At 43.7% G+C, this 25287-nt stretch overlaps 1 protein-coding gene across 5 annotated transcripts in view; it reads left to right on the forward strand.

Annotated features, from left to right (window-relative positions):
• Nucleotides 1–25009, forward strand: part of DYM (dymeclin) — a 209830-nt gene extending 184821 nt beyond the window's left edge. For all 5 annotated transcript variants that reach the window (XM_063179768.1, XM_063179771.1, XM_063179770.1 and 2 more), the window contains one exon: nt 22527–25009. In XM_063179768.1, the coding sequence (XP_063035838.1) occupies nt 22527–22676 (150 nt within the window). In that variant the 3' untranslated portion in view covers nt 22677–25009. The remainder of the gene's footprint in view (nt 1–22526) is intronic.
• The last annotated feature ends 278 nt before the right edge of the window (nt 25010–25287 follow it).

Consider the following 25287-nt stretch of genomic DNA (forward strand, 5'->3'; position numbering starts at 1 on the left):
CTGGGAGCAGCCTGGGACAGTGGGAGCTGTCCCTGCCCATGGCAATGGGTTGGAACAGAGTGACCTTTAAGACCTCTTGCAACTCAGACAGTTCTGCTATTCTATGATAGAAATACTAATCCTTCTGTGCTGGGCTTTGCCTCTGTCAGCCAGCCTGTGGCACTCCATACCTGCAGTGTTATCCTCCACTTTAATGCCACATCCTTAAGAGAGCTGGAGGACTTTTTCTTGCTGCAGTGTTCCTTGCTCGTTATGCAATGCTGTGCACAGAGTCATCGCAGTCTTTGGTAGAAGCACAGCAGCGGCCCAAAAAGGATCAAGGATACTTTAAAGGCGGCAGAGTTGTGAATATCAAAATGCTTCAAAGAGTAGCAAATCTTTTTTGTATCTCCTTCAGATATTCCCACTGCTTTTCTCATTTGAGGTTTAAAGCATGCATTAATTAATGCAAGGTAAAGTCAGGGAAGGAGCGGCAGGAACGGGGAGTTTGTTTGGTCTACGTGTGGGTGTTATGTCTGAAACAGTGCTCTGGTGTTCCTCCAAGGCCACGTACCTTGTTTGCAAACCTGTGCAGATAGATAATGTAGAGAACTGTCATTCTTTTATGCTGTTACCTTGTATTTGTCACAGCCATGAGCAGAAAGCACCCAGCAAGATCCCAGCAAAGGAATGAGTAGTGATGCTGTGATAAAGGACAGATTCAACCAAGTCTCTAGCCTTTTCTTTGGGAACAAGAAAGAATTTATCCTGGGCTTTCCAAAGAACCAGAACATGCAGTAAAACTGGATTCAGACACATTGAGAACAAGCATAATATTTATATAAAGATATATAATAATAAATCTTTCGTTTCCCCACCTTCCCATTTATTATTCTGTTTTTCAGTGATGGGATATTGTGCATCCCAGTAAACTCCAAACCCACAGTACTTTCTCCCTGTCACCGAGACATCTGGTTGTGCTGGGGGAGCTAATCAATTGCAGACATAGTTGCTATTATAAGCCTGCAAGCCACTTGAAAACTTACCCAGGATTTTGGTAATGAAGGGCCTGAAGTTATTATTTGAGCTTTTTCTTTTTTTTCCCTTCCCTTCAGGGGTCATCAGACTGGCAGTATTTTTATTCTTTTTTACAAGCTCAAATTTTAGACTTTTGAAAGTTCAGTTCTGTGTATGTCAAGCTACTTGAATTTCCTGTAAAAATGTTGGAGTTGTGAATTGATTTGTAATAATATGAAAGCGAACGAACATCCAGGTTAACTCTGTCTGAAAAGTTAGTATTTGAATAGATCAGAAACTCAGGGCTGATTTTGGGTTGGGGCACATTTGTCATTTTGCTATTAGAGCTGATATTTACTGTTAACATTCAGTAAGACTGTTAGTCACATTTATGAAGATAACTTTTAAAAAAGAATTTGTAGCTCAAAATGAAGAATGGTTTAGGACTTGAGAGTGACGTTCAGCTCTTGAGGAGACGCACCCTATAGCTCCAATTGGAAACCCCTCCTTCACAGCCTCACTGATGCCAAAATCCAACCAATAATGAATGATTTATCATTCTGTATTTGGCTTTTTCCTGTTGGAAGGGTGGGGGCGAGATCCTCAGCTCCAGAATACCGAGTCACTCCTAGCACTTGGCTCTGAAACACATAAACAATGCGGACTGTTACAAGTCCCATCCCAACGCCCGTATTACACGGCCATGTGTTCTCAGAGTTCCTAGAGCCTGATGTCAGGCATGTGCTGGGGCTGGTGTATTCTCTGCTTTTCTGGGGTCTCACATGCGGCTGGAGCGGCTGTGCCGTGGCCCGGGCTCGCAGCGCAGTCTGGCAGCACCGGCATTGCGCTGGTGCCGCTCGGCTGGGCGGCGATAAGCAAAGAGACAGTCTGGCTCCTTCCAGGAGCCTCTCGGTCATGTCTGAGCGCTCGGCAGTTCCCAAAGCCTCTGGCTGACTTTCCCCTGTGGACCGTTCATTTATCAGGAAATGGAATTGGTTACAGGATTTCGCGCGCTGCCAAACCTCACTGACGAAATCGGCCCCGTTCCTGCTCTCAGAAGTAGGAAGAATGTGTTAACTCTTTGTGCTGACGCTTGTTCTTAGTGCTTTTGCTGAAAAAAAAACCAGGTTCCTTCCTACTTTTAAGGTTTCTGGAAATTGCTGACACACTCTCACCCTTTATGAATATACTACTAATGCAGGATAATTTTGCCTATTACATTTAGCTCTTTGCATCACAGTTACCACTGTCTTTATAAATATTATTTTAGGGCAATTGAGTTATGTTAATGGGAGATTTGCCTACTGAATTCAGTGTATTCTTGCTTCAAAAAAATGTCTTCTGAATTAGAGGAGTGAAAATTAAGATTTATTAAAAACATAAACAATGCTTTGTTGTTTAAGGGATGCTTTAAAGCCTAAGTTATACATATAACTTATACATAACTCGTAGGAGCTTAACCAGAATTGAATAGAAATATGTCTTTAATTATGCATATAGGATGACAACAAAAAAACCAAGTGCAGTTCTTTCTGAGTGTGTTGCTGGTTTTTCATATAGTTCCAAACTCAGCTGTGTAATGGCAAGGTAAACACCACTCTTTTTAGATGCTATTTGGAGGTCATTGTCTTTAATTTTTAAAGTTTTCAGGAAACTTTAAAAAACAACTGCACTTTTAAAAATGCAAATGCATTTTTTTTTGCGACTTACCAGACTCCAGGCTGCTCTGAAGTTTGCAGGGCAGAGCTGGTTGTCAATCACAGAATCATCTGGGTTGGAAAAGGCCTCTAAGACCATCAAGTCCAGCTGTTCCCCAGCACTGCCAAGGCCACCATTAACCCATGCACCAAGTGCTGCATCCACACAGGTCTTATGCCCCTCCAGAGATGGGCATGTGAAACTGTGCCAGGCTGGTCAACCTTCTCAGTCAAGAAGTTTTTCCTAATACTCAACCTAAACATGAGCAAATTCTCAATTGTGCAAATTGCACTGAGAAACAAAGAGTCATTTTGGTTTTATTAATTTGTTTATATTGATAGGAGCTACTCCTGAGGATTTTTCATTTCTCCAAAGGTCAACATCTGTCTCTTAAGACTCCCCAGTTTTGTCCCTAATTAGCTGAGCTCACTCCTTTTGCAATACTTTTTCTGTGTGGCACACTGTATCTGTGTGTTTTAGAGGGGATGGAGAAATGACCATTTGCAGGTTGTCTGCTGGTGGATGCAGGTGTCTGTTCCTGTACTACTTGAATCATTTTAGTTTGTGCAACCATGTGTTGCACTGGGAGCATGTCTCTCATAACACATCAGTCTGTTTTAATGCAATCAATAGTTGTAACCTCCCATGTATGAAATTACTAAGCCCAGAGGTAAAGCACAGTGCACATATGGTAATTATTATGTCTGGAAGTGGTTGCTGCATTAATTGATAGCAGTAGCAAGTAATGCAGCCTCTCTTAATTTCATCACTTCTTATACAAAAATCCTGTAAACAGAATTTTTGCAGTCTAATATGGTAGTCTCCTTTTTATTATGAGCAAATCACTGTGGAAGTATTTAGAGCTCTCTTAGTTCATTTAGCTTCATGGCAATTTGTGATCCTTTGTTCCACAAACAGAAAGTGGCTGAAAACAGCTCCACAACCTGTGAAAGCACCATGTAAGCCTCATCTGCCACTCTGTGAGCCGTGGTGGTTGTTGCAGGAGCCGCCCGGGGCTGGTGCCAGCGAGGGACCCTGCTCATGGCCTGCATCCTGCGAGCCCGAGCCACTGCAGGGGAGGATAAGTGGGTGATTTGGCCTCATTACCGACATAACTGAGGCTCATAAAATTCAGATGTTTTCCAAGCTGTGTCTGCAACTCAGGTTAAAGTAAAAATATTACGAATTTTAAACGCATTCCTTGCTTTTAAAAAATTGTGGTTTAGTAGTATAAATATAATTTTCCGTTTTAAAGTAGTGTGTCATAAGTACTCCTGAGGATCTCAGAATGATGGTCCTTTCCATTGTGAACAAGGAAAGCCTCGATGGCTAAGGGCTGTGCATGATTGGAGATCCCTCATTCTGTCAGTTAGAGGCTGATGATGTTTAAGGCCATCAGAGTGCCAGTAACACTCAAATCTCCTTGCATTATGTGTTGAAAAATGACTGACCTTGTCACAATCCCAAAAAGACCTTTCCTGTCATCTGGGGAAGCTCCAAATAATTTAGAGCCATGGTTTGGGTTTAGAACCAAGCCAATGGTTTGGGTTGAAAAGGCTTAAAGCTGATCCAGGTCACCCCCTGCCATGGGCAGGGGCACCCTCCACTATTCCAGGTTTCTCCAAGCCCTGTCCAGCCTGGCCTTGGACACTTCCAGGGATCCAGGGGCTGCCACAGCTGCTCTGGAAGATCTAAGCCAGAGCCTCACTTTTCTTCAATGTTTGTTTAAAATCTTAATTTTCTTGAATACATACAAGATAAAGGACTGGCTGAAAATAGGCTATTTTGGAGTAATAGATAGTAAAACTAAATCATATAAATGCAAATATAATGAAAGTCTTACATGTAGGGTTCTCAGAAGCACTGGTGAGGGTTTCACTGGCATCAGGGTTATGTCGACAGCTGTAGTTTTAAAATCAAGTATGTTGTTTGTTTTTATTCTCTCCTTTACATCTTGCTTGTAGTTAGATTACAGTTCTCTAGGAAAGAAGCATCCTGTTCGTACAGAAGACATGTTTATCCTACTGAAATCCAGGGAAGCACATTTCATTCCAGGATGAAGGAATGCATCAGAGATGGATATTGCACAAGAATCCAAGGTAGCTTGGGAGGGTGGTGCTTGGGTGAGTGACTGGAGTACAGTGATTCTGCAGCTCAGGAATGAGGTGCATTGGCCAAGATGAGGATGAAGGGTGGGCTAGCACAGGACACTCCTATTCCCAAGCTGCTGTCTGCATGGAGACTAATATTTACATGGAGGCTTACTGTCTGTCCCCTCCACCCCTGAAGATTATTCCAGTTACCTTCTGGAAGCTGCGTTCTGGATTCAGTCACTTCATTCCCGAGTCATTGCTTTCTTATGCAAAGCTCAACGATTGCATTGGAGTGAAATCACCTTATCCTGGATTTCTCGTAGCTGCTTCCAAAGAGATTCCATAATACTGTTATGCAGGTTAGTCTCCTGCAGAAGGCTGGGCAGTGTTTTGGCTATCCCAAAAAAAAAAGTTTAAAGAAAAATGTGCAGACAACAAGGTCGTACCTGCCCAACCAGAACTACCATGGACTAGGTAACAGTAACAATTTAATTGTATAAATGCAAATGTAATAAAATTAATACAGTAATATCTACTGAGACTTAATTCTTCAATAAAAATGGGAGAGGGAAAATAAACCAATTCTAGCAGCAGGTTGATCAGCAGTGCAGGAGTTTGCCGTTTCTCTCCCATGGTCTTCTTCACCTTGCCATGACTGGAATTCCCTTTGCTGCTCTGCAGAGCTCTAACTGCAGCCACAGCCCTGTACCCAGCTGAGCTGAATAATGCCTCAGCCTTGGCTGTGGCACTCTGTGGGTTGTAATTAACTAGCTCCCATTAAGGCAACAGATGAAAATTCATGCAGTTACATGCAAAAGCTTTAGAAGATGAATAGTGTCATGTAACAAGAGGTGTTAAAGGAGGCTTTGTTTCTTTTTTTTGCTCAGGATAAGGGTTAAAGTTTTAAATGAAAAGAAGGTAAATTCAGAGTAAGGTATAAGGAAGAAACTTTTTATAATGAGGGAGGTAAAATACACATTGCCTGGGGAGGTGAAGGATGATCCATCCCTGAGAGGGTCCAAGGCCAGTTGGATGGGGCTTAGAGCAACCTGGAACCTCTGTCCCTGCCCATGGCAGGAAGTGGCACTGAATAAGCTTTGAAGGTCCCTCCCACACCATTCTGGGATTCTATGACTCTATGAAATAATTATGTAATTCTTTATGCTACCTGTAGAGAGCAGAAAAATATTTCTGTAAGGGACACAAGGGAAGTCTACTGCAAAGATCTTCTCCTTCCTTGGACCTGAAGAATCTGGTGGCAGTCCACTAGTGACAGTCAGGGTGAGAGGGACCCTTTCAGCATCTTCAGCTCATACCCAGTGAAATGTGCTCCAGCTGGTTCTCAGCCATGAGGACACTATTGAGCTGTGATGAGCAGAAAACATTGCTGTTAGGAGTGAAGTTTTGGAGGAGAATAATGTAACTGGTGACATTTTCTGTCATCCATGATGAGGAATGTATAGCATTATATGGAAGAGCATCCCTGCACAACAAGACAGTAAATGGTGAGGGGCTGATGTTGGGTGCTCTGCAAGCTTTGTGGAGGAGAAGGGTCAGGAGATGACACACAAACTCCAGTCTACTAAAGGGAGCATGGATTACCAAAAGAGATCAGTGAAATATTTCTTTATCCACAGCTGAACTCGGGCCTTTCATTGCAACGTGAAATGAACCAGCAAGGTTAGCAATAAGTTCTGATTCAGAGCTTATTCAGCTCTTCAGAGCTCTTCAGACACTCCATTGGCTGTCTGTGCATCTATTTTAAATTAATTGTGCAATTTAAAAATAAAGAACCAGTCCCAAAATTTAATTTTTCAGTGGCACTTAGAAAGATGGTGTAATTTAAACTAGAAGAAGAATGTTTTGACTAGGTATTAGGAAAGAATTCTTGACTATGAGGGTGATGAGTGCCTGACACAAGGTTTCCCAAAGAAGCTGTGGCTGCCCCTGGATCCCTAGTAATGTCCAAGGCCAGTCTGGACAGGGCTTGGAGCACCCTGGGATAGTGGAAGGTGTCCCTGCCCAAGGCAGGGGGTTGGAATGCAATGGACTTTAAGGCCCCTTCGAATCAAACCAGTCTACAATTCTCTCATTCTCTTACTTTGTGGGAAGGAAGGGCACAAGTAAGAGACTTTGAGCAGAAAAATTTAAGCTTTACACAGATTCTAACATGACACAGTCTGTCTTTGTGTATCTGTTCTTTGACACCAGATACATTAGATTGACTGATTTCATTGGTTTAAAGAAGCTGCTACAAGAAAGAGATACCAAGTGCAAGGCAGAAGGCAAGCTCTGGAGAAACAGGAGGATGGGAAAGCAGTGTGAGAGTTTCCAAGTTGCTCCCCATGGCAACAGAGCTCTGACCTGGGTAAACAACTCTCTGCACGTGTACGTTTTTCAAAGCTACTTCCATTCTGCTAACTGCTGGCCTGCCACATCATTTGAACTCTCTTAACCTTCAAGGGTGATCCCATTTTTTCTGAAAGAGAGCACAGAGGAGCTTCCCTGCCCAGAGCTGGAGAGCTTTGGCTTTGCAGGAGATTGGCAGAAGCCCCGCACTTATGAGCAGCCCAAAACTCCCTGTCCAACACATCTTACAGGAGGGCTTCCAGCCAGAGCCCAGCCCCTGCTCACTTCAGAGCTGTATAATTGCTCAAGCTAAATAACATTCCCCAAGTTTCCCTCCCTAGAAAGCCTCCCTATACTTTTATTACGTTTTTTGCTGTGACTAAATCTGCCTCACATGTGTTGTGCAGCCTCCCCTCGCTCCATTGCATATGTTGTGAGTCCAATGAAAAGCACAGTGCCAAAGGCACTGCATTCGCATGACATGTTGTTTCCAAATATCTTGCAGCTTTGGTCAAAATAAAGTAAAATTACGCTGAAATGCCCTGACCCCTTTCTTCCCCTGCTCAGTTGAAAGCTATTTCCAACCCGTGTGTTCCTTTTCTACTGCAAACCTTCACTGCAGGCAGAGTAGCTGAAAAGTATAAAATGTTGCATTTAAAATGAATTTATTCATTTGTTTGATTAATAAAGTCCCACATTATCCCCCCTCCATCAAGAAAAAGAAGTATTCACCACTTTTTAAATAAAGCGTAATAAAGTGTTGTGTCAAAGGCCAACAACTTTATCCCAAAAGGTGCAAAATTTAATGGGTTCTGACAACTAAATACAAGATAAAGGGAGAAAAAAATCATGTAACTTCTAATTATACTCATCCAATTGCTCTTCCACTTATAAGGTTTAGCTGTCTTTTCTGAATTAGTCTTTTGAATTAAGTTTCCATAATATGTGGCAGATTGAGAAAAACAGTCCTCAGAAAATTTCTGCCCTGGATGACAGATGAACTAGATAATGGAGTATAATCTCTTCCATTTTCATGATTTTGACACATTTTCACTTCTGTGTGTATGTTTAAATCAAGGAATCAAAATAAGTTTGAGTACAGAATATAAATCCCAGACAAAATTACAGCTTTCATTGCAGTGTTGGGTTAAATGTAAACAGCAGGAATGTTACAGATATCTTCTAATTAAATGCATAAATCAGAGGAATGTCTTGAATGTTTACAGCAACTGCACCAAGAAGTGAGAATGAGGAAGAGATGTACTTTGTCAGCTGATGGCTGCGTCCCCTGCATTCCCATACAGAATTTAATTTTGTCACAACCTTTGGTACAAGTTGCAGAGCTTCTCTCCAGTTGATTTACAGGCTGTTTGTTGCTGCTGAGGATGATTAGAGATGGAAATGGCTTTTTCCTAGCCAAGCAGGGGTTTCTCATATCTGTCATCATTGCTGAGGACTCTGGTGTTAGGATTTGGAGGGCAGCTGGTTTAGACCACCCTGCCTTTTTTTGTCACTGTAGATGTTCTGAGGTATCAGATGATGGTATTGAATCTTAAATCCACATGGATTTAGGCTGGGTTTATGATAAGATTTTAATTCTAAACCCACAATCTGTTGAGCTCACAAACAAAGGCTGATTTTTCTTGACTGTGTCCTCATGTTGACTCTCTTGCCTTACAAATCCTACTATGCTTCCTTCTACCCAGGTTTTCTCCTTGTCCTTTAAGTTAGAAAAACCCTCTTAGACCAGCGAGTCAAACCATTCCCCAGCACTGCCAAGGCCACCCATGTCCCCCACAAATGCCACATCCACATGGCTTTTAAACTCCTCCAGGGATGGGGCAGCCACAGCTGCTCTGGACAACCTGTGCCAGGGCCTCACCACCCTCACAGCCAAAAATTTCTTCCTTATATCCCATCTAACCCTGTCCTCTGGCAGTTTAAAGCCATTGCTCTGATGTTTAAACTCTGGGGAGAGCAACCAACCTGTGGATTATGAGCTGGGGCTTGAGGGCAGACAGTGTAGCAGTGGGGTGAGAATTTCCCATCTTGATGATGCTGTAGCAGCAGCATCCAAAGCTGCACGAGAGAGATTTCCCTTCCTTCACTGCAGCATGTGAGCTATCAAAAACCACAGCAAAGATGGTTTCTATAGATGGGAAGCCAGAGGCTGGATAGTGATGGGTAGTTCACCGAGGGAAGGTCCCTCGAGTCCATGGGAGACTGGCAGCTCCAAAACATGTAAGGAAATTTTGTGTTTGTGGAGTGGGAGGAGAGCCCAGGCCTTCAACTTACACGTTGTCCTTGGTGTGAGACCCACAAGATCCAAGTGGTGCCTGTAGTTCTGAGCAGAGTCAGGCAGCAGAATTTTATTTGAATTACTGGTGCTTATCTGCCCCACCAGGACTTGCCAAGCTGCTGAGCTAAGGCCAGCAAGGCCTGATTGTTGTCACCAGGGTAAACAAACCTGGCTTGAATGCACAGGGAGGAAGGGGCAGATAGGTTCAATAACAGAGGAACATAGTAGCATTTATGAAAGAATTCCCCAGTCTGAGGTGGGGAGTTCTCTAGAAATGTTTGATTCATGTCCTAAAGACAGTCTTTACCAGAATAAGTCTTCATACAAGAGGAGTGTCAGTGAAGGCAAAAAATATGGAAATGCTGCATCTAAAGCATAGTGAAAAAGAAAACACAAATAATTTTAATTCATTATTGAAACAGTGACTCACTTGGGTCCCTTTCTCAGATTGAGGTGATTGTTTGCATTAGGGAAAAAAAAAGCAGTTTCACTATAGGAGAGTGCTACTTTTTTAAACTGGTGGCTGCAGGATGACACCAAACATACAGATCCCTTTTGGTTGCAGTCAACTCCTGTACTCAGACAGTCAAGGAGATTGCCCAGTTGGCCAGGTTCAAGATTTGCAAAGATGTCTTAACACCTTAAGGAATCCTTGTCCTGCCCATACTTAGCCTTTCCCCTTTCTACACACTGCTTGCCTCTATCATTTATAAAGGCATGTCTTCAATACCTAATTTGAAATTGCTATTGCAACCTGCATTATTATAATGGAATATAGAATAAAATATAGCATAGAATGAGCAACCTAAAAATCCATTTCAGAAAAGGCGTCCTTGTTATTTGTTGAGGTCAACTTAACACAACCCCTCTCCCCTGATTTTGGTTTGTCTTCAAGGACTTTTGGCATTAGGGCAATTTTTTTCTATAAAGCTGTGAAGTCCACATTCACAAAATTACTGTGTAAACGTTCACATTTGGCACCAGCTCCTTGGCTGGCAGTCCTGGCAGAGATAAGGCTGCAGTCTGGCACTGTGTGCTATGGCTGGAAAGGTTTAACTGTCACTTGACATTTCACTCCTCAAGACAAATAAATGGGATTTCCTGCATGCAGCAGGGCAGCACTGCTCATCTCGCAGCACAGTCTGTCTTTTTGCAGAGGCTTGAAATTCTTAAGAAGGGAGTATGTCCACTGGGGTGTACATTTTCCAGTTTGGGGAGATTAGGGAGCCAAAGGTCTGCCGGCTCAATAGGGTGTTAGTCAGCACGTCCTGAGCTTCAGGCAGATAAGGGTCCACTTCCTAGGCTGCCCTGATCTAAGAGTTAACAGTTGGTGACAGCGAGTCTGTCTCTGTTCTTTAGTCATTGTTATAATTTTTTGTAATATTTACAGGCCTGGCTCTCTCAGATTAAAAAGTACAAAATCAAAAGGAGGTCTTCCTCCATGGGCGCTGGGGGTGGGGGAGGATGTTTGGGCTTGGCACGCGGCTCCACCGCCGCGCTGGGTGGGAGGGACGGGAGCAGGATGTCGGCGCGGGCCTCAGCTCTGTGGCTGCTGTGAGGAAAACTCAAACCTCGTCTAGTGACCTTCAGGAGCCCTCCACACCAGGAAACATACTGCGGATGTCAGCCCCCAGGATGCAAATCAAAGGTGTTAACCTCAGCTGGGAGAGTGGGCCTTGTCTCCCTGGTTGATGCACGAAGCCAAGGCCTAGGCAGCGCATCAACCCTTGTACAGTGATAACGGAGAGGAACAGGGTCCCAGTTGTCCAAAGGAATGTTCTTTTTGGCTTGGCGGGATGTTTTGGAGGCAGTGTTGAACTGATGTGTAGTGAAAGCATGTCTGGGACCTCATCACTGGAAAAGTATGCAAACTGAATCACTGTGCTCTTCTCCTGCCACCTTTTGTGTTGGGGGAATATGGTCTACACAAATAAATGAGAAAACAAAACAACTGTGACGTGGTAGTAACGCTAGATTTGGGGTGAAAGAAACAGGCAGATGAAAACAGCATTTTGACCTCTCAATCCTTTTGGTTCTGCTGGATTATCCCAAGACTGTATTAGAGCAGAGAAAGGTCATATAGTAGTTTGCAAAAGGAAAAATCTTATAACTGTGAAATTAGTGGGGTTTATACTGTTAATGTGCTCCAGTCTCTTTCCAGCTCAGATGCTGAAGAGCAGAGAGAGGAGTGCTGGAAACTCCGTAGATGGGTCACAGTCTCCATCAGCAAGAGCAGTGTGGGACCAAGTCAGATGACAGAATCTTCAGCTCCTTCTCCAGGGTGGAGGAAGAAAAACCTAACCCTAGGCATGACAATCCTATGAAAAAAACAGAAAGGGGGAAAAAAGCTAAAAAAATATAAAAAGGGAGAAAAGGGTAGGGTTACTGGGTCAGGATATGTACATTGTCCATTCAGGGTTCCTGAGGTGCATCCCTCTGGCATCAAGGCAGAGTGCCAGAGTGATCGAGGCTTCTGTACCCTACCAAAACATGAAAGGGTGGGTCATGTTCTTAAAGTCCAGTAGTTTCCTTCACTGTCACATGCATATCCAGCAGCTTCTGCTCGTTTTGTGCTGCTGATTGCATGGCACACACCATGGTGAGGGTTTTATTTGCACAGCAGTCGGATCTTTGGTGGGAGTAGGAGCCGGGCAGCAGGGAGAGGTTTATCTGGGGTTTGTTTCAGGACGGTGGGATGGTGCCGTAGCCTAGGTGGGGCAGCCATCCGTGATGTTATCTGGAGCACAAAGCATTTCCATGATAAACAACATTCCTTGTATTTTAGACTAGTCTGCTATCGAAGTCAAAACAACTGCTCTGGCTTAAACAGTAGCTCTCGCTGCTTGAAATGTAAAATACATAATTGGCTGTAAGATTTGTCTAGAGCAGATTCTCTGTGTCTTTTAATATATAGCTACACATATTAGTGTACATTCATTATTCAGCAGGGTTATTTTCTGTGAAGCTTCTGTAATTTGTGCACTTCATAGGCCCTTTTAAATCCTTTCCATTTAATGTTAAAAAAAGTTGTTATTGTTAAAAAAAGTTTAATAAATTATATTGAGCAGACTAAAAGTGTGTAACTCACTTTTCAGAAAATAATTAGCAGATGGTTGTCTCTGACATGAGAAGTGGAATATTGTTGGGCATTTATAGTATTGGCTTTGTGTTTAAAAAAGGCTGATGAAGGGAATAAGGTCTGTCATTTTTATCCCAAAGTTGAAGCAGACTTTGTCCAGATACACAACTTAATTCTTCTCTACTGCCTTCACTTACAATATCTCCAAGAGGAGACTTTGCCTTTCCCAACCCTACCTCACCCTCCTTTGCATTCTTCCACATTGTAGAAGAATAATAAAATAAAATAAACAAATTGCCTCGGAAGAATTATTTTGGTCTTTGGCAAGTCCTGAACCATAAAAAGCCTTTTCTTGTTTCATATAAGGGTTTCCCACTGACCAGGCGATACTGGGGCTCTGAGAGCACCATGAGCTTTTTCTGGAGGGAGCAGGCATCTTAGGATCTCACAGATCACAGAATCACAAAATCATTTGTGTTGGAAAAGTTCTCTAAGACCATCAAGTCCAACTATCCCCCCAGTACTGCCAAAACTACCATTGATCCACATCCCCAAGAGCACATCCACACAGCTTTTAGATCCCTCCAGGGATGGTTATCTGCTCCAGGTCTCGTTGACTGCAGAACTGATCTTCCCCTGCCTTCTCTTGCTTCCTTGACTTTATAAATACATTTTCTGTCTTCTGCAGAGTGATCCAAACAGTTCGTGTGCATGTATGAACTCAGGACAACTTGAGCTTTTGCCCAATTTGAGATCTTCAAAGAGTTCTTCCTCATGAGATGTTCCCAGCTGATTTATTGCTGCCAATTTCTTAAACTTTACCTTCTGTGCACTTGAAAAGTGGCAGAATTCATAGAATCATAGAATCACTGAATGTTTTCAACTGGAAGGAACCTTAAAGCTCAATTTGTTCAAACCCCCTGCCATGTGCAGGGACACCTTCCAGGTTGCTCAAATCTCACTCATAAAATTCTGGAAAGAAAAAAATACAGCCTTGAATCAGCTTTGTTTGGCAAGTGAGTGATATTTTGGAGTTTGGAAAGTCTCATAAGGTGCGGGGTTTAGTTCTGAGAATTTGGAAATTAATGTATTTCTAAGCCCTTCTTTGAGGGTACTGCTAAGGCATTATGGTCTTAACTGTGAGTTGAGGCATCTAAAATCTAGTTCTAATCTTGTAACTTTTTGATAGCAGGTTTATAAGTCTTCTATATAAAGGTGTCAATGACGAGTGATTTCTAAACTCACTTCAGTTTTAAAAAAATGTTTGCTGAAAGCCTACTGTTTTTCGTGGTTGTGTAAAGCCTTGCACATTAATCTAGAGAAGAATGGCTTGCAGGCTGAAGCACAGGAAGCCGGGGCTTAAACTTATTTGCATCTTCCTTACCAGTGTTAAAAATAGGGACTATTGTTATGAAATGTGCATTTTCTGCAAATCCCATGGTAGGAAAGGCTTATATGTCTGCTTCATATCCATAAAAGTTTTGTGAGTTGATAGACTCATCCCCATTTGTGCTTTGGTGCCCTTTAATGCCACTGAGAAATGGATTCAGGGATTATTCAGTTTTTCAGATTTTAATTCCCTAAATTCAAAAACACACAAAGGATTTTACTTATTTGTCTGAGTGGTTGGTGTATGTACATAACAAGTGCTAGAGCGAGGTCAGGACCAGAACTGTTTTTGTCAGTTGGGTCAGTAGCTTTGTTTCTTCCATGTGTTTAACTCTCTTCTTGGTTAGGTTTTTTTTTTTTTTTCCGTGTTAAAAACATCCTTTGTTTGAATTGTTGTCATTTTGAGTTGTTCAATTTCTGCTCAGACCTGTGTTCTTTCTTTTAAAAGGCCACTGTATTTTCTGAGAATTACCGTTCTTTCAGGTTAAGCCCTGAAGTGAATGAAAGTTCTGTTTTTTGTTGATGGTACCTCATTTACACGTCCTGCCTTCATCCTCATGCTTCAAATGTATTACATACATCAATGTCTTTTATTTTATTTGGTAAAGCAAACATGTATTGTATTTTCTGCAGTGTTGGAAATGTCCTCGTAGTGTTTCTGTTGTTTTCTGTCTCCACGGTCTGACAAGTCTGCCTCCTGGCTGTTGAGCAGTCCTCTTGGAAATGTTCTGCAAAGATCTGTGTCCATCTAGACAACATGGCATAGAGAACAATCCTGGCAGGGAAAGCAAATTATAGTTAGGGCTATAAATCCTTCAACTGTGACTATAAATGTCAGGATGCATAAAATGTACGTAGAGATTAATGATACTTAACCATGCGTGACACATAGGTTTGGTTCAGTCTTTCATCTTGGTTATCTTTTCCTCCCATTCCAAAATTTCTTCAGGTGGACACAGGATCTCTGAAGCTGAACAGAAACTCAAATCCTTCAAACTAAGGGATTGAGGGATTTTCATAGAATCCTACAATAGTTTGGGTTGAAAGGAAGTTTAAAGCTCATTGCGTCCCACCCCCTGCCATGGTCAGGGACCCCTCCCACTGTCCCAGGCTGCTCCCAGCCCCATCCAGCCTGGCCTGGGGCACTGCCAGGGATCCAGGGGCAGCCACAGCTGCTCTGGGCACCCTGGGCCAGGGCCTGCCCACCCTCCCAGCCAGCAATTCCTAATTCCCAATGTGCCAGAATCTGTGCCTGCCCTCTGGCCGTGGGAGCCATTGCCTGGGTGCTGTCCCTGCCTGCCTTGTCCCCAGGGGCTGTGCAGCTCTCCTGGAGCCCCTGGAGGCCCTGGCAGGGGCTCTGAGGTGTCCCTGGAGCTTCTCTGGTGCAGCTGAACAGCCCCAGCTCCCCCAGCCTGTCTTTATAGCTGCTGACCAGTGGTCCTGTTTGTTTTTGGTGCTGTCTGGAAGTAGCCCAGAGTCCAGGTGTTTCTGATGTGGAACCCAACAGATCCTGAAATACCAGATACCTGACCTTGTCCTAAGCTCAAATATATTCATTTATACAGAGCATTTCGAACCTGTGCAGATAACAGCCTGGTATGAGGACAAAAATGGCACAGTTTGGGACTATTGACATTTATCAGCAAGTTTCCTTTCCTGGAAGGTAAAGAGACGTGTATATGTGTTTGTGTCTCTGAATTTCTAGGACTTTAAAGTTCTCATTATTTGCCATTCTATTCCAGACAGAAAAGCAGTCTTCTTAAGGTACCCTGCAAAGCTTTGTGCCCTGGCAGGTTTGCCACAAATATTTAACTCATTTAACTAATTGTGTTTTTACCAATAATTATCTAGGCAGAACTGTTTGATTGATTTTTCCCAAAATGACCTGGCTTCTCAGTACTCTATAAAAAAATTGGTAATTGCTGAACTCTGACCAGAGGCACGTCTGCTTCTCTGGCAGTAGTTCACATCCGACCCTGAAAATTCACTGCTGAGCATTTGTTTTCCTGGAGCTGTGGTTGTACAAACCTTTACTCAAAGTGATCTGAAAACAGAAATCACATATCAATGAAACTTGCTGAAACAGTTCTCTCTCTGTAGATTAACTCCTCTACCCTCCTGGACCTGAAGATGGTGACCCATTAGAATGTGGGTTACCTGTCTTACTGAATTTTGCTCCCTGGGAACAATATTGTTGTCTACTACAGCTTGTGTAGTGGCTTAAACTTTAATCATTCTATTATTTTAAATAGTACTGTATTTAATATATATTTATTAAATAATATGTAATATACTTACTATATTTAGCTTGTGCACAGATGGCTTTGAACCTCTTATACCATAAGTTTTATATTTTTTTCCACTTCCCTGCCATGCTCTGAGCCCCCATTTTCTTCACTGTCTTTCTGTTTGCACCTATTCCTTAGGCAGATCTCTGAACAAGATGTGTGGCTCACACTTAGTCTAGCACATTTCCTGTTTGCTTCCTTCATCTCCCCACCATCATCCTCTGTGCTGTGAGCCCGAGGAGGAGAAAAAGATGGTATCAGGCAGGTGTGGTGTAGCCCATACAGATACTTCACCAGAGCCACACACTTTCTGTCTGCAGTCAAAGAGAAGCACTACAGACACGAACAGAACCTGAGAAAGATGAAACAGCCTTAACACCCCACGAGAACTAAGCCATTGCAAAAATTCAATCTGTCACTATCTTGGAGCGAGCACTGAGACATTTTCTTCCACGAATTGTGGTCTGTTAAAGAGCTCAAGTCCTTGTATTTATATAAAACCCAAATATATCAATGTTTCCATATGTACCTGTATATCCATACCATGAACAGTGTGCCAGGCATGATTGTTGTTGAGTTGTTGTCAAGATACTTGGCCATTAATTTTACCTAGATTGGTATTTTGGGGACCAGATTTCCAAGTGGCATTGAGGACTTGGCAGTCAAATACAGGTGTCATTCCTCTGCCCAAAATCCTCACAGATTGCTATGTTTGGTGCAAGGCAGGTTTTAGGGGCGATTCTTGCTGGGGTAAATATTCATTACAGACCCTATAACAGAGGCTTGGTACAGTGCTGAACCTGAGCCCTCTTTTTTTCCTCTGCCATTTGATGTATTTTGCTAATGAGGTCCAATCCTACAGATGCTCTGCAGGCAATACTGCTATATTTAGCAGAAACAATATGAAACACATAATTTGCCATCAAGTCATTAGGTTACCAAACAGGATTCATGGTAAGCTTTTCAAACACAGAAAAATCCCATTTTCAGAAAGACTTTGAAGCTTTGAATTGATGTAAAGTTCACATGAATTTGACTCTCAAATGTGTTCAGACTCCTTTGAAAACAGCACTTCTCTGCTCAAAGAGTCACCTGCTTTTGAAAATACTGACTCGTGCTTGATTGCTGTTTCAGAAACCAGAGTTTCCAACCAGAACTTGAGGAAAAGAGTGTTCTCCAGGTTTTTATTAATCCAGCTCTTTAATTTGTTTAGTTTCCACAGTGACTGCCCCATATCTTTGATGAATGCTGCTTTTCATCCAGCAGAACATCTAGATCAGGGAAGAAGCAAAGACATTGCTCTTAAAGCAGCTCCATCTGCCCTTGCCTTTGTTATCTGAGCGGAGATCATCCACTGACCTAACACTGTATCCTTAGAGCAGCTCTGAGGGTTCATTTGGAGGGAAGGGGATGTTTTATTTAATGTATGGCTCAAGCCTTATAGCTCAGATGCCGCTGAGCTGCCTGGAGCAGAGCCAGGTGCACTGGCCGTGATGTTCCCTTCCTCAACGTTAACTAAAAAAAACCCAAACCAGAGAAAAAAAAAACAAAACAAAACAAAAACCCAACAAAACTCCCCAATGTTGTTGAACTTCTGTGGTGGGGGAGTTACTGCACTGCAGTTCTGTGTCTGTTCATAGGACTTCCCGTGGTTTTTCATCTAATCATGTGATTGACAGTGCAGACAGTCTGCAAAGTTCTCAGTCTGTCTCATTTGTACCCTCATCCCAACCACGAAATCTGACTTCTGCTTTGTCTGGCAGAAGAAAACAAGATAGGGTGATGTGGTGGGGTGATTCACTGGAGCTGATAAGTGGTGTCTGTATTTAAACTGTGCCGTTCAAACCGTAATGTTACCTCTGTCTCTCACGTTTTCAAGGACTTTCTCAGGCTGATTTATTTTAAACTATCTGGGGTTGTCTGTCCCTCTATGGGATGGCAAGAAATGCAAATAATGGCTCCAATGGACCTGTTTATGTCAAGGCAAGGAGTTCAGTAATTTAGATAGTGAACATTGTTGTATATTGGATCAAAACAGGGTTTGGGTTAGGAGACACTTTAAAGCTCATCTCATTCCACCCCCTGCCATGAGCAGGGACACCTTCTGTCATCCCAGATTGCTCCAAGCCCCATCCAGCCTGGCCTGGGGCACTGCCAGGGATCCAGGGGCAGCCACAGCTGCTCTGGGCACCCTGGGCCAGGGCCTGCCCACCCTGCCAGCCAGCAATTCCTAATTCCCAATGTGCCAGAATCTGTGCCTGCCCTCTGGCAGTGGGAGCCATTGCCTGGGTGCTGTCCCTGCCTGCCTTGTCCCCAGGGGCTGTGCAGCTCTCCTGGAGCCCCTGGAGGCCCTGGCAGGGGCTCTGAGGTGTCCCTGGAGCTTCTCTGGTGCAGCTGAACAGCCCCAGCTGGGCCAGGCTGGCTCCAGAGCAGAGGGGCTCCATCTTTCCACACCATCCATCCAAACAAACAGGGCAGTGAAGGAAAAAAAGGGATGATTCATCCCATGCCAAGGCTTTTCCTCTGTCATTAAGATTGCCATTTAAGATGTCTTAGCGTGGTCTCTCTTTGTAAGTGGTGCTGAAAATCTGGTTCATTGGAGTGTCACCAGCTAGGGTGCCACTGTCTTTCCAGAAGTAAGTTGAATACAACAGCAGCAAGGCAGAAGAAAATAGATGTGTGCACTGCAGGTTTGATGTGCCACTTTGGCAATTTTGTTAACTGTGATAAAGTGCTCACCACTGCTGGCTGGGTTATTTCTGGGCATGCCCTGAGACCTGTGTGCCCTGGTTGCTTTACAGTGTCACCTGCTGTGTGTCTGCAGCACACAGCCAGGGCCCAAGGCTCCTGATCACTCCTTTGAAGCAGGACATACAGGAGACAAATGGCACAAATCGGAGTTTAAACATTCCTTGGACTGTCACCTGAAAATCTTGAAAAGTTTTTTTTGAAAATCTTAAAGCTTTTTGGCATCAATCAGGCTTTCTGCATTGCCTTTAAATCCTGCTGTTACAAATTGTTATAAAGTCATTCTCTTAAAGAAGGAACTTTTGATGATTTTGTTTGTTAACAAATTCTGTTTTCAATGAACACTCTGTTAGTGAAACAGTGTGGGTAGTTTTTTTATCTCAGCAGTGGATGGCTGCCATGGCTAATCTTGCAAGTTACGTCATAGAATCATTGAGGTTGGAAAAGCCCTCTAAGATCATTGAGTTCAAACATTAACTCAGCAGGACTGTGCTCACTACTAAACCATATTCCCAAGTGCTGCATCCACACCCCAAAGATGCTGGTGCAGTTCTCTCTGTGCTGGACCTCTAGGATTTCTCATTTTAAATGAATTAGAAAACATGGCCAGCACACAGCTGTGGGTCATTGCAGTCATCTAATGAATGTGGGTTTGAATTGCTGGCCTGGAATTCTGATTTTTCATGTCTCATCAGCAATGCATTGAGCTGTCCTGAGCCTGCTGTTCAGGTGGACCCTCAAAAATCCATCACTCCTAATGTTATCTACATTCTTTTTATATAGCCTCAATCAAAACTGTGTATAAGTAGTGGCAGTGTGTATTACTGCTCTCCTTAAAAATCTCATTCTCCTTGTCTGCATTTCCAAGACAACCCCGCAGGGCAGTTCAAAGCACATGTTGAGTGTCAGAGAGTCCAGGCTGACTGCACTGAGTTGCACTCAGCCTTCAATCTGAAATTGATTATTAAATTACTGTGGTGCGATTGCAATAAATGGCAACATCGATCAGCCTGAAGAGAGGCTGAATAATAAAATCAATGCATGGCTTATTGCCTGAAAATATGAATGCACCTGAGCCATTTTATGCTGCCCTTGCAGCCGAGAGATAATGGGATAGTAAGACCTGAGCATCTCAGATGCAGCTGTTGGAATTTCTGATGTAATTTTGCCTAGTGTTTTGAGGCTGAAGATGTTTTTTAAGCTGCACAAGAGCCCAAGAATGGTCCCAGGCTACTGCCATGAATGTTTGCAGAGCCAGTAGCTACATCTGTGACCTGAAGGTGAAAAAGAAGGTTGTGTTTAATTCAATTAAAATTAGAATCTTGAATGACTTTCCCCTCCTTCCCTCCCAGAAGGGCTACCATGGGCTGCATCCCTGGTGAGAAGCGTGCCACCCCTGGGGTGAAGAGTGGCAGCTGTGTGAGACTTTTCTCTGGCTGCAAGTGCTGCCATGGTGTGATCGTGAGGTTGAGCCATTCATTCTGCTGATGCAGAGCTGAACAGAACGTGCTCCTGTCTGCCCTGACCACAAGCCAGGAAGTTTTGGAAGGAAGTGGGGAAGATTACACTGAGGATAAGCAGAGTAGAATGTCAGGGCTTTTTTAAACAAAATAAATACTAATGAAAATATACATGAGGGCTTGGTTGGGGGGGTGATAGAGGGGGAAGACAGGGACAACTTCAGAACTGGGAGCTGAGTTGGGAAGGGATAGGAATGTCAATGAAAAGGAGGATCTCGCAAGGTTGGTGAGGAAAGAAAGGTTAGGTGAGTACAAAAGAGAAAAGTATGCTAAAGAGAGAGGATGAGGATGCAGTGGAAAGGAGTTGGCATGGCAGTAGAGGCTGGGAGATTGGAAGTGAGAGGTGGGGGGTGAGTAGGGGTCTAAGGTACCTAAGAGTGAAAAAACCAAAGTGATGCTGAAGATTGAACAGGCTGGTCAAAACAGACTTGGAGAAGAGAGGTTGTAGAGAGGTGGTGGAAAGTGGTTTAGACGCACAGAACAGCTGTGGGAGAGTTCTCTACCACAAACTGCATGTCTGGCACAGGAAATTAAAGTTGCTGATGTACCTTTGAGATTCTGGGCTTTGAACTCAACAGGGGTTAGATGCAGAGGAGCCTTTAACAGCCCTACCTTTAGCTGCCTCACTTCCTTGAACAGAGATAATGCAGAATCCTTTAGGTTGGAAAAGCTTCCAAGATCTTGGAGTTCAGCTGCTCTCCCAGCAGTGCCAAGGCCACCACCAACCCATGTCCCAGGTGCCACATCCACATATTTCTACAACTTTTCTACAAGTTGTCCATGTTTTCTGAATCCAAGAGTACAAATAACATGGGAGCTTTGAAGTTAAATACCTAACCTTGAAAACCAAGTGTCCAAGAGATGCCCCCTCAAAGAAGACTGATCCAGCCAGAATTCTTGTACCCTTAAGGCAAGGAAACAGGAGACTGAGCTCAAGAAATAGGGTAGGGAATCCCTTCATTATTAATGGGCAAAGAGGCTCCTTAGCCATTGCTGTGCTTGTTCTGATCATGTCACACGGAGGAGTTTATTCTTAGTCTTAGCCACAGCCTTATAAATAATAAAATGGGTCATGTTTTATCTTACCCCAGTGATCATTGCAATGCGGCTTTTGCCTGAGACTCTGCCAAGCTCAGACACAGACAACATTTAGAAGTGGATAAAGTGAAGAGCACAATGCAAAAGTAGACTCAGCTCTTTCCAAAATACACACTTACCAAGAGTGAACCTGGTGGGTTTGCAGTGTGCACTGCTTTGGGAGGGAAAAAAATGAGAAAAATGGGAACTTGAGGTTGCAGTGTCTGTCTCTTCTCTCTGGTGACTGGTACAGGACCCAGAGAGAATGGCTGGGGCTGTGCCAGAGGGGTTTAGGTTGGGTATCAGGGAAAGGCTCTTCCCCAGAGGGTGCTGGCCCTGCCCAGGCTCCCCAGGGATGGGCACAGCCCCGAGGCTGCCAGAGCTCCAGGAGCCTTTGGACAGCGCTGCCAGGGATGCCCAGGGTGGGATTGCTGGGGTCTGTGCAGGGCAGGGGCTGGGCTGGGTGATCCTGGTGGGTCCCTTCCAAGGTGATCCTTGGGGGTCCCTTCCAGCTTGGGATATTCTGTAATCCTATGATACCATAAACTGCATTTATGCTTTCAGCCTTTTCAGAGGATTTTCCTGCTAAGGAACCAAGTACAATTAATGGCAAAAATTTTTTTAAGGGAAAATGCAATAAATATGTTTGTACTTGCACAAGCAAGAAGGCTTTTGAGGGGCTGCTAAAAATGAGTTTTCCTTGAAGACCTTTGTGTTTTGTAGAGGATTCACGTGTTTAGTCTGTTAACAGGCAAATGGATTGTGACCAATGGTAAAAGGCTTGAATATATTATGCTAATGTAGCATTTAATTCAAAGAAGAAATTATAAATGTTCTTTTTATCCTATAAATATTTTCCTTGGGTTCTAATGGTTTAGTTCCTTCCATTATTTTTTTCACCAAACCTCTTTCTTCAGTGTTTATGTGGGCTGTGTGTTTGTAAGCAGACATGCAAACCTTCCCTCACTGGACTCTGGCTTCTTGTTGCAGAAGTTCCCCGAGCTGAAGTTTAAGTACGTGGAGGAGGAGCAGCCTGAGGAGTTCTTCATCCCCTACGTGTGGTCCCTGGTGTACAACTCTGCCGTGGCCCTGTACTGGAACCCCCGTGACATCCAGCTCTTCACCATGGACTCGGGCTGAGGGACACCCGGCCCCGCCAGCCCCGCTCCATCCTACGGGAATTGAACCCCTGCACCCCTTCCAACCTGACCCCTCCAGCTGCCCCCGTGACCCCAGAGCCAGTGTCCAGCTGGGACAGACTGCTGTGGGGCACTGATGGCTTGTAGGCAACCTTGTGTTTATAGTCCGTAACCTAGAGCTTGTTTGATGAAAATGAGGCCTTACACATGGGGTATGATGTTACTACCAACCACAAACCTGATCGTCCTTTTAACTTAACAGGCTAAATGAGATTGCAGGCTTTGATTTGGAAGCAGTATTTGTATTTTTGGCTCTTTGGAGCGAGCAGCTTCCTTGGGTCAAGCTTTTTATGGTCTCTTGGATGCTGCCGTGGGGTGCTTGTTACCTAATCCTTGTTTCCACTCACAGCCCTTCGTTTCTGTGGCACTGTCAAGGCTGCAGCCCTTAAATTGCTGTCTACGCTGTCATCAGAGGGAACTAAGCAAGCAGCATCTTAATCAGGTTAGCTCCCAGGCAGATTCAAAACACTTGATTTAGATGTTTGTGGGAGGATTTTCAATAGCAAGTCTTCTGTTGTTGTTGTTGTTTGACTGACAAATACTCTCCAGAGGGCAAGAAACACCTGCTTTTGGAGTCAAGTCGCTTACAGACTTGTTTTTCTGTGCTCCTGTGCAAAATTGTTCCTGGAAATTGAGCGTGTAAGGGAAGAGGGGAAAAAAAGTCCAAAGAAAATAATTACAAGATTGTAAAATAGACCAGTGTCCTGTAAATCTGTGCTTAATGGTGACAGTGTGTCTTGGGGATCCTTGACGAAGCTCTGTGTTGAAAACCTCCTCTTGGCTTTTAAAGTTTTATGGCAGAAGTATAAATTTATCTGAATGTAGAATACTACTCTCTTTTTTGGTTGTTTTCAAGTGCCCTTTCCTGATATACCTGTTCCAGCAGTGGGAAAAGCAAAAGAAGTGGTGTGATTTTGAAAGAAATCTCATTTTTCAAAGTGGGGATCGTGTTTTGGGGATGCCTGTTGCACACACGTGCACCCACTCTCCTCGTCCCACGTGCTGCTGTGTGGGGGACTGTCAGCAGTGCATTGCATGCCAAAACTTCAATTTCAAGGAATTAGTTCTTGAAGATGCGTGGCAACCCTCTGTATTCACTGCCTGCTCCAGCATGTTCTGTTTGTTGACCTGAGGAATCGGGTGCGTTTGCTTTCAGAAAGTCCTTTGAATGGCTTTAAATAGAATTTCTTGCACCGTTTCATCCCTCTGAAGGATGTGCTAAGATTGTACTTTCCTTTTATCTGCTTATTTAGAGACAGAAGTCCATTTGAGTCCTACGCAAATGGAAGTGCTGGCTTATAAAAAAAAAAAAAAGAAAAAAACGCTTTCCAAATTTATTTAAATATAGCTGCAAAGGGATATATAGAGCCCACGAGCATTTAGGGCTTTGAAATGGCAGAAGCTTTTGAGAAGAGACGATGGTAAGACTGGAGATGCAGTGTTTTCTTAGGCAAATAGGAGAAATTAATGAACCATGACTGAGCTGCACATAAGTTGATCTGTATTTTGGATTTATTCTGTTTTGTTTTGGTCTTTGAGCAAACGTCAAAAGGGGATAACTATTCTTGGTTACTGTAGTGATTTGTAATTTTGTCTTTATTAAAAGACTAAGAGTGTTTGTGAGTCAACAGGGCTGCCCAGATTTGGAAAGGTCAGTCTGAAGATGCACTTTTAAACCGTGGGTTCTAAAGCTGCTGGGCTGGCTCGATGTTCATCTGTTTTAAACACTCCGGGCTGAGCAGCACCAGAGAGGCCCTGCCAGGGCAGACGCTGCTCAGCCAGGTGTCAGACTGCAGAAAACCTGATTTCTCTGTGAAAGGGCTTTTTGCAAGAGAGGAGCGGATAAAGCAGCAGTCTGATAGAAAAGGTCCAGCAGCTGCTGAACCATCATCGGCGTCGCACGGAAAATTCTCTCTCGCTGTCCTCCCGTTGTGGTGACACTGAGGTGCAGAGGGTTTGTTCTGATGGCGTCATTTCCTCGTGTGTGTCATGAAATACTCTGCTCCTGGGTCCCAGCTGGTTTGGAACAGCTGGAGTTACCACCTAAAGCCAAAACAGCAGAGCCAGACCAAGATTTGGGCAGAAAATCATGCTGGTCCCATTGGCTCTCCCAAGAGCTGGAGTGTGATGTGGGCCTGGCAGTGTCCTGACATCTGCAGTCTGGTATGGTCACAAATACTCTGTTTTTCCTTCACCTTAGGGATCCTTTTCATTACTTTGTGTGGAAGATTTATTATGCGTAATTACAAAAATAAAGAAAGATGAAACAGTCAATACAGGGTGGTGTGTTTTATGTCACGGGTCTTGACGTGATCATCAGGCCCAACCTGATCAAGGTATTATAATGTCCTCCATGATGTGCAATTAAGAAGAGTGTAAATTTATTTGTTGTATAATGTAGAGGAAGGAACATGTCATGCTGCAGTATCACATGGAATGTCACCTCTTGCCAGCTCAGCTTTAATGGTCACAGCAGCCATGGCCTGGAAGGGCACTGGGAATGCACAGTCATGGGGGGAAGCAGAGAGGGGACAGCGTTGGGTTGTCCACAC

The sequence above is a fragment of the Melospiza melodia genome, chromosome Z, assembly GCF_035770615.1.
Source record: "Melospiza melodia melodia isolate bMelMel2 chromosome Z, bMelMel2.pri, whole genome shotgun sequence".
Taxonomy (NCBI): domain Eukaryota; kingdom Metazoa; phylum Chordata; class Aves; order Passeriformes; family Passerellidae; genus Melospiza; species Melospiza melodia.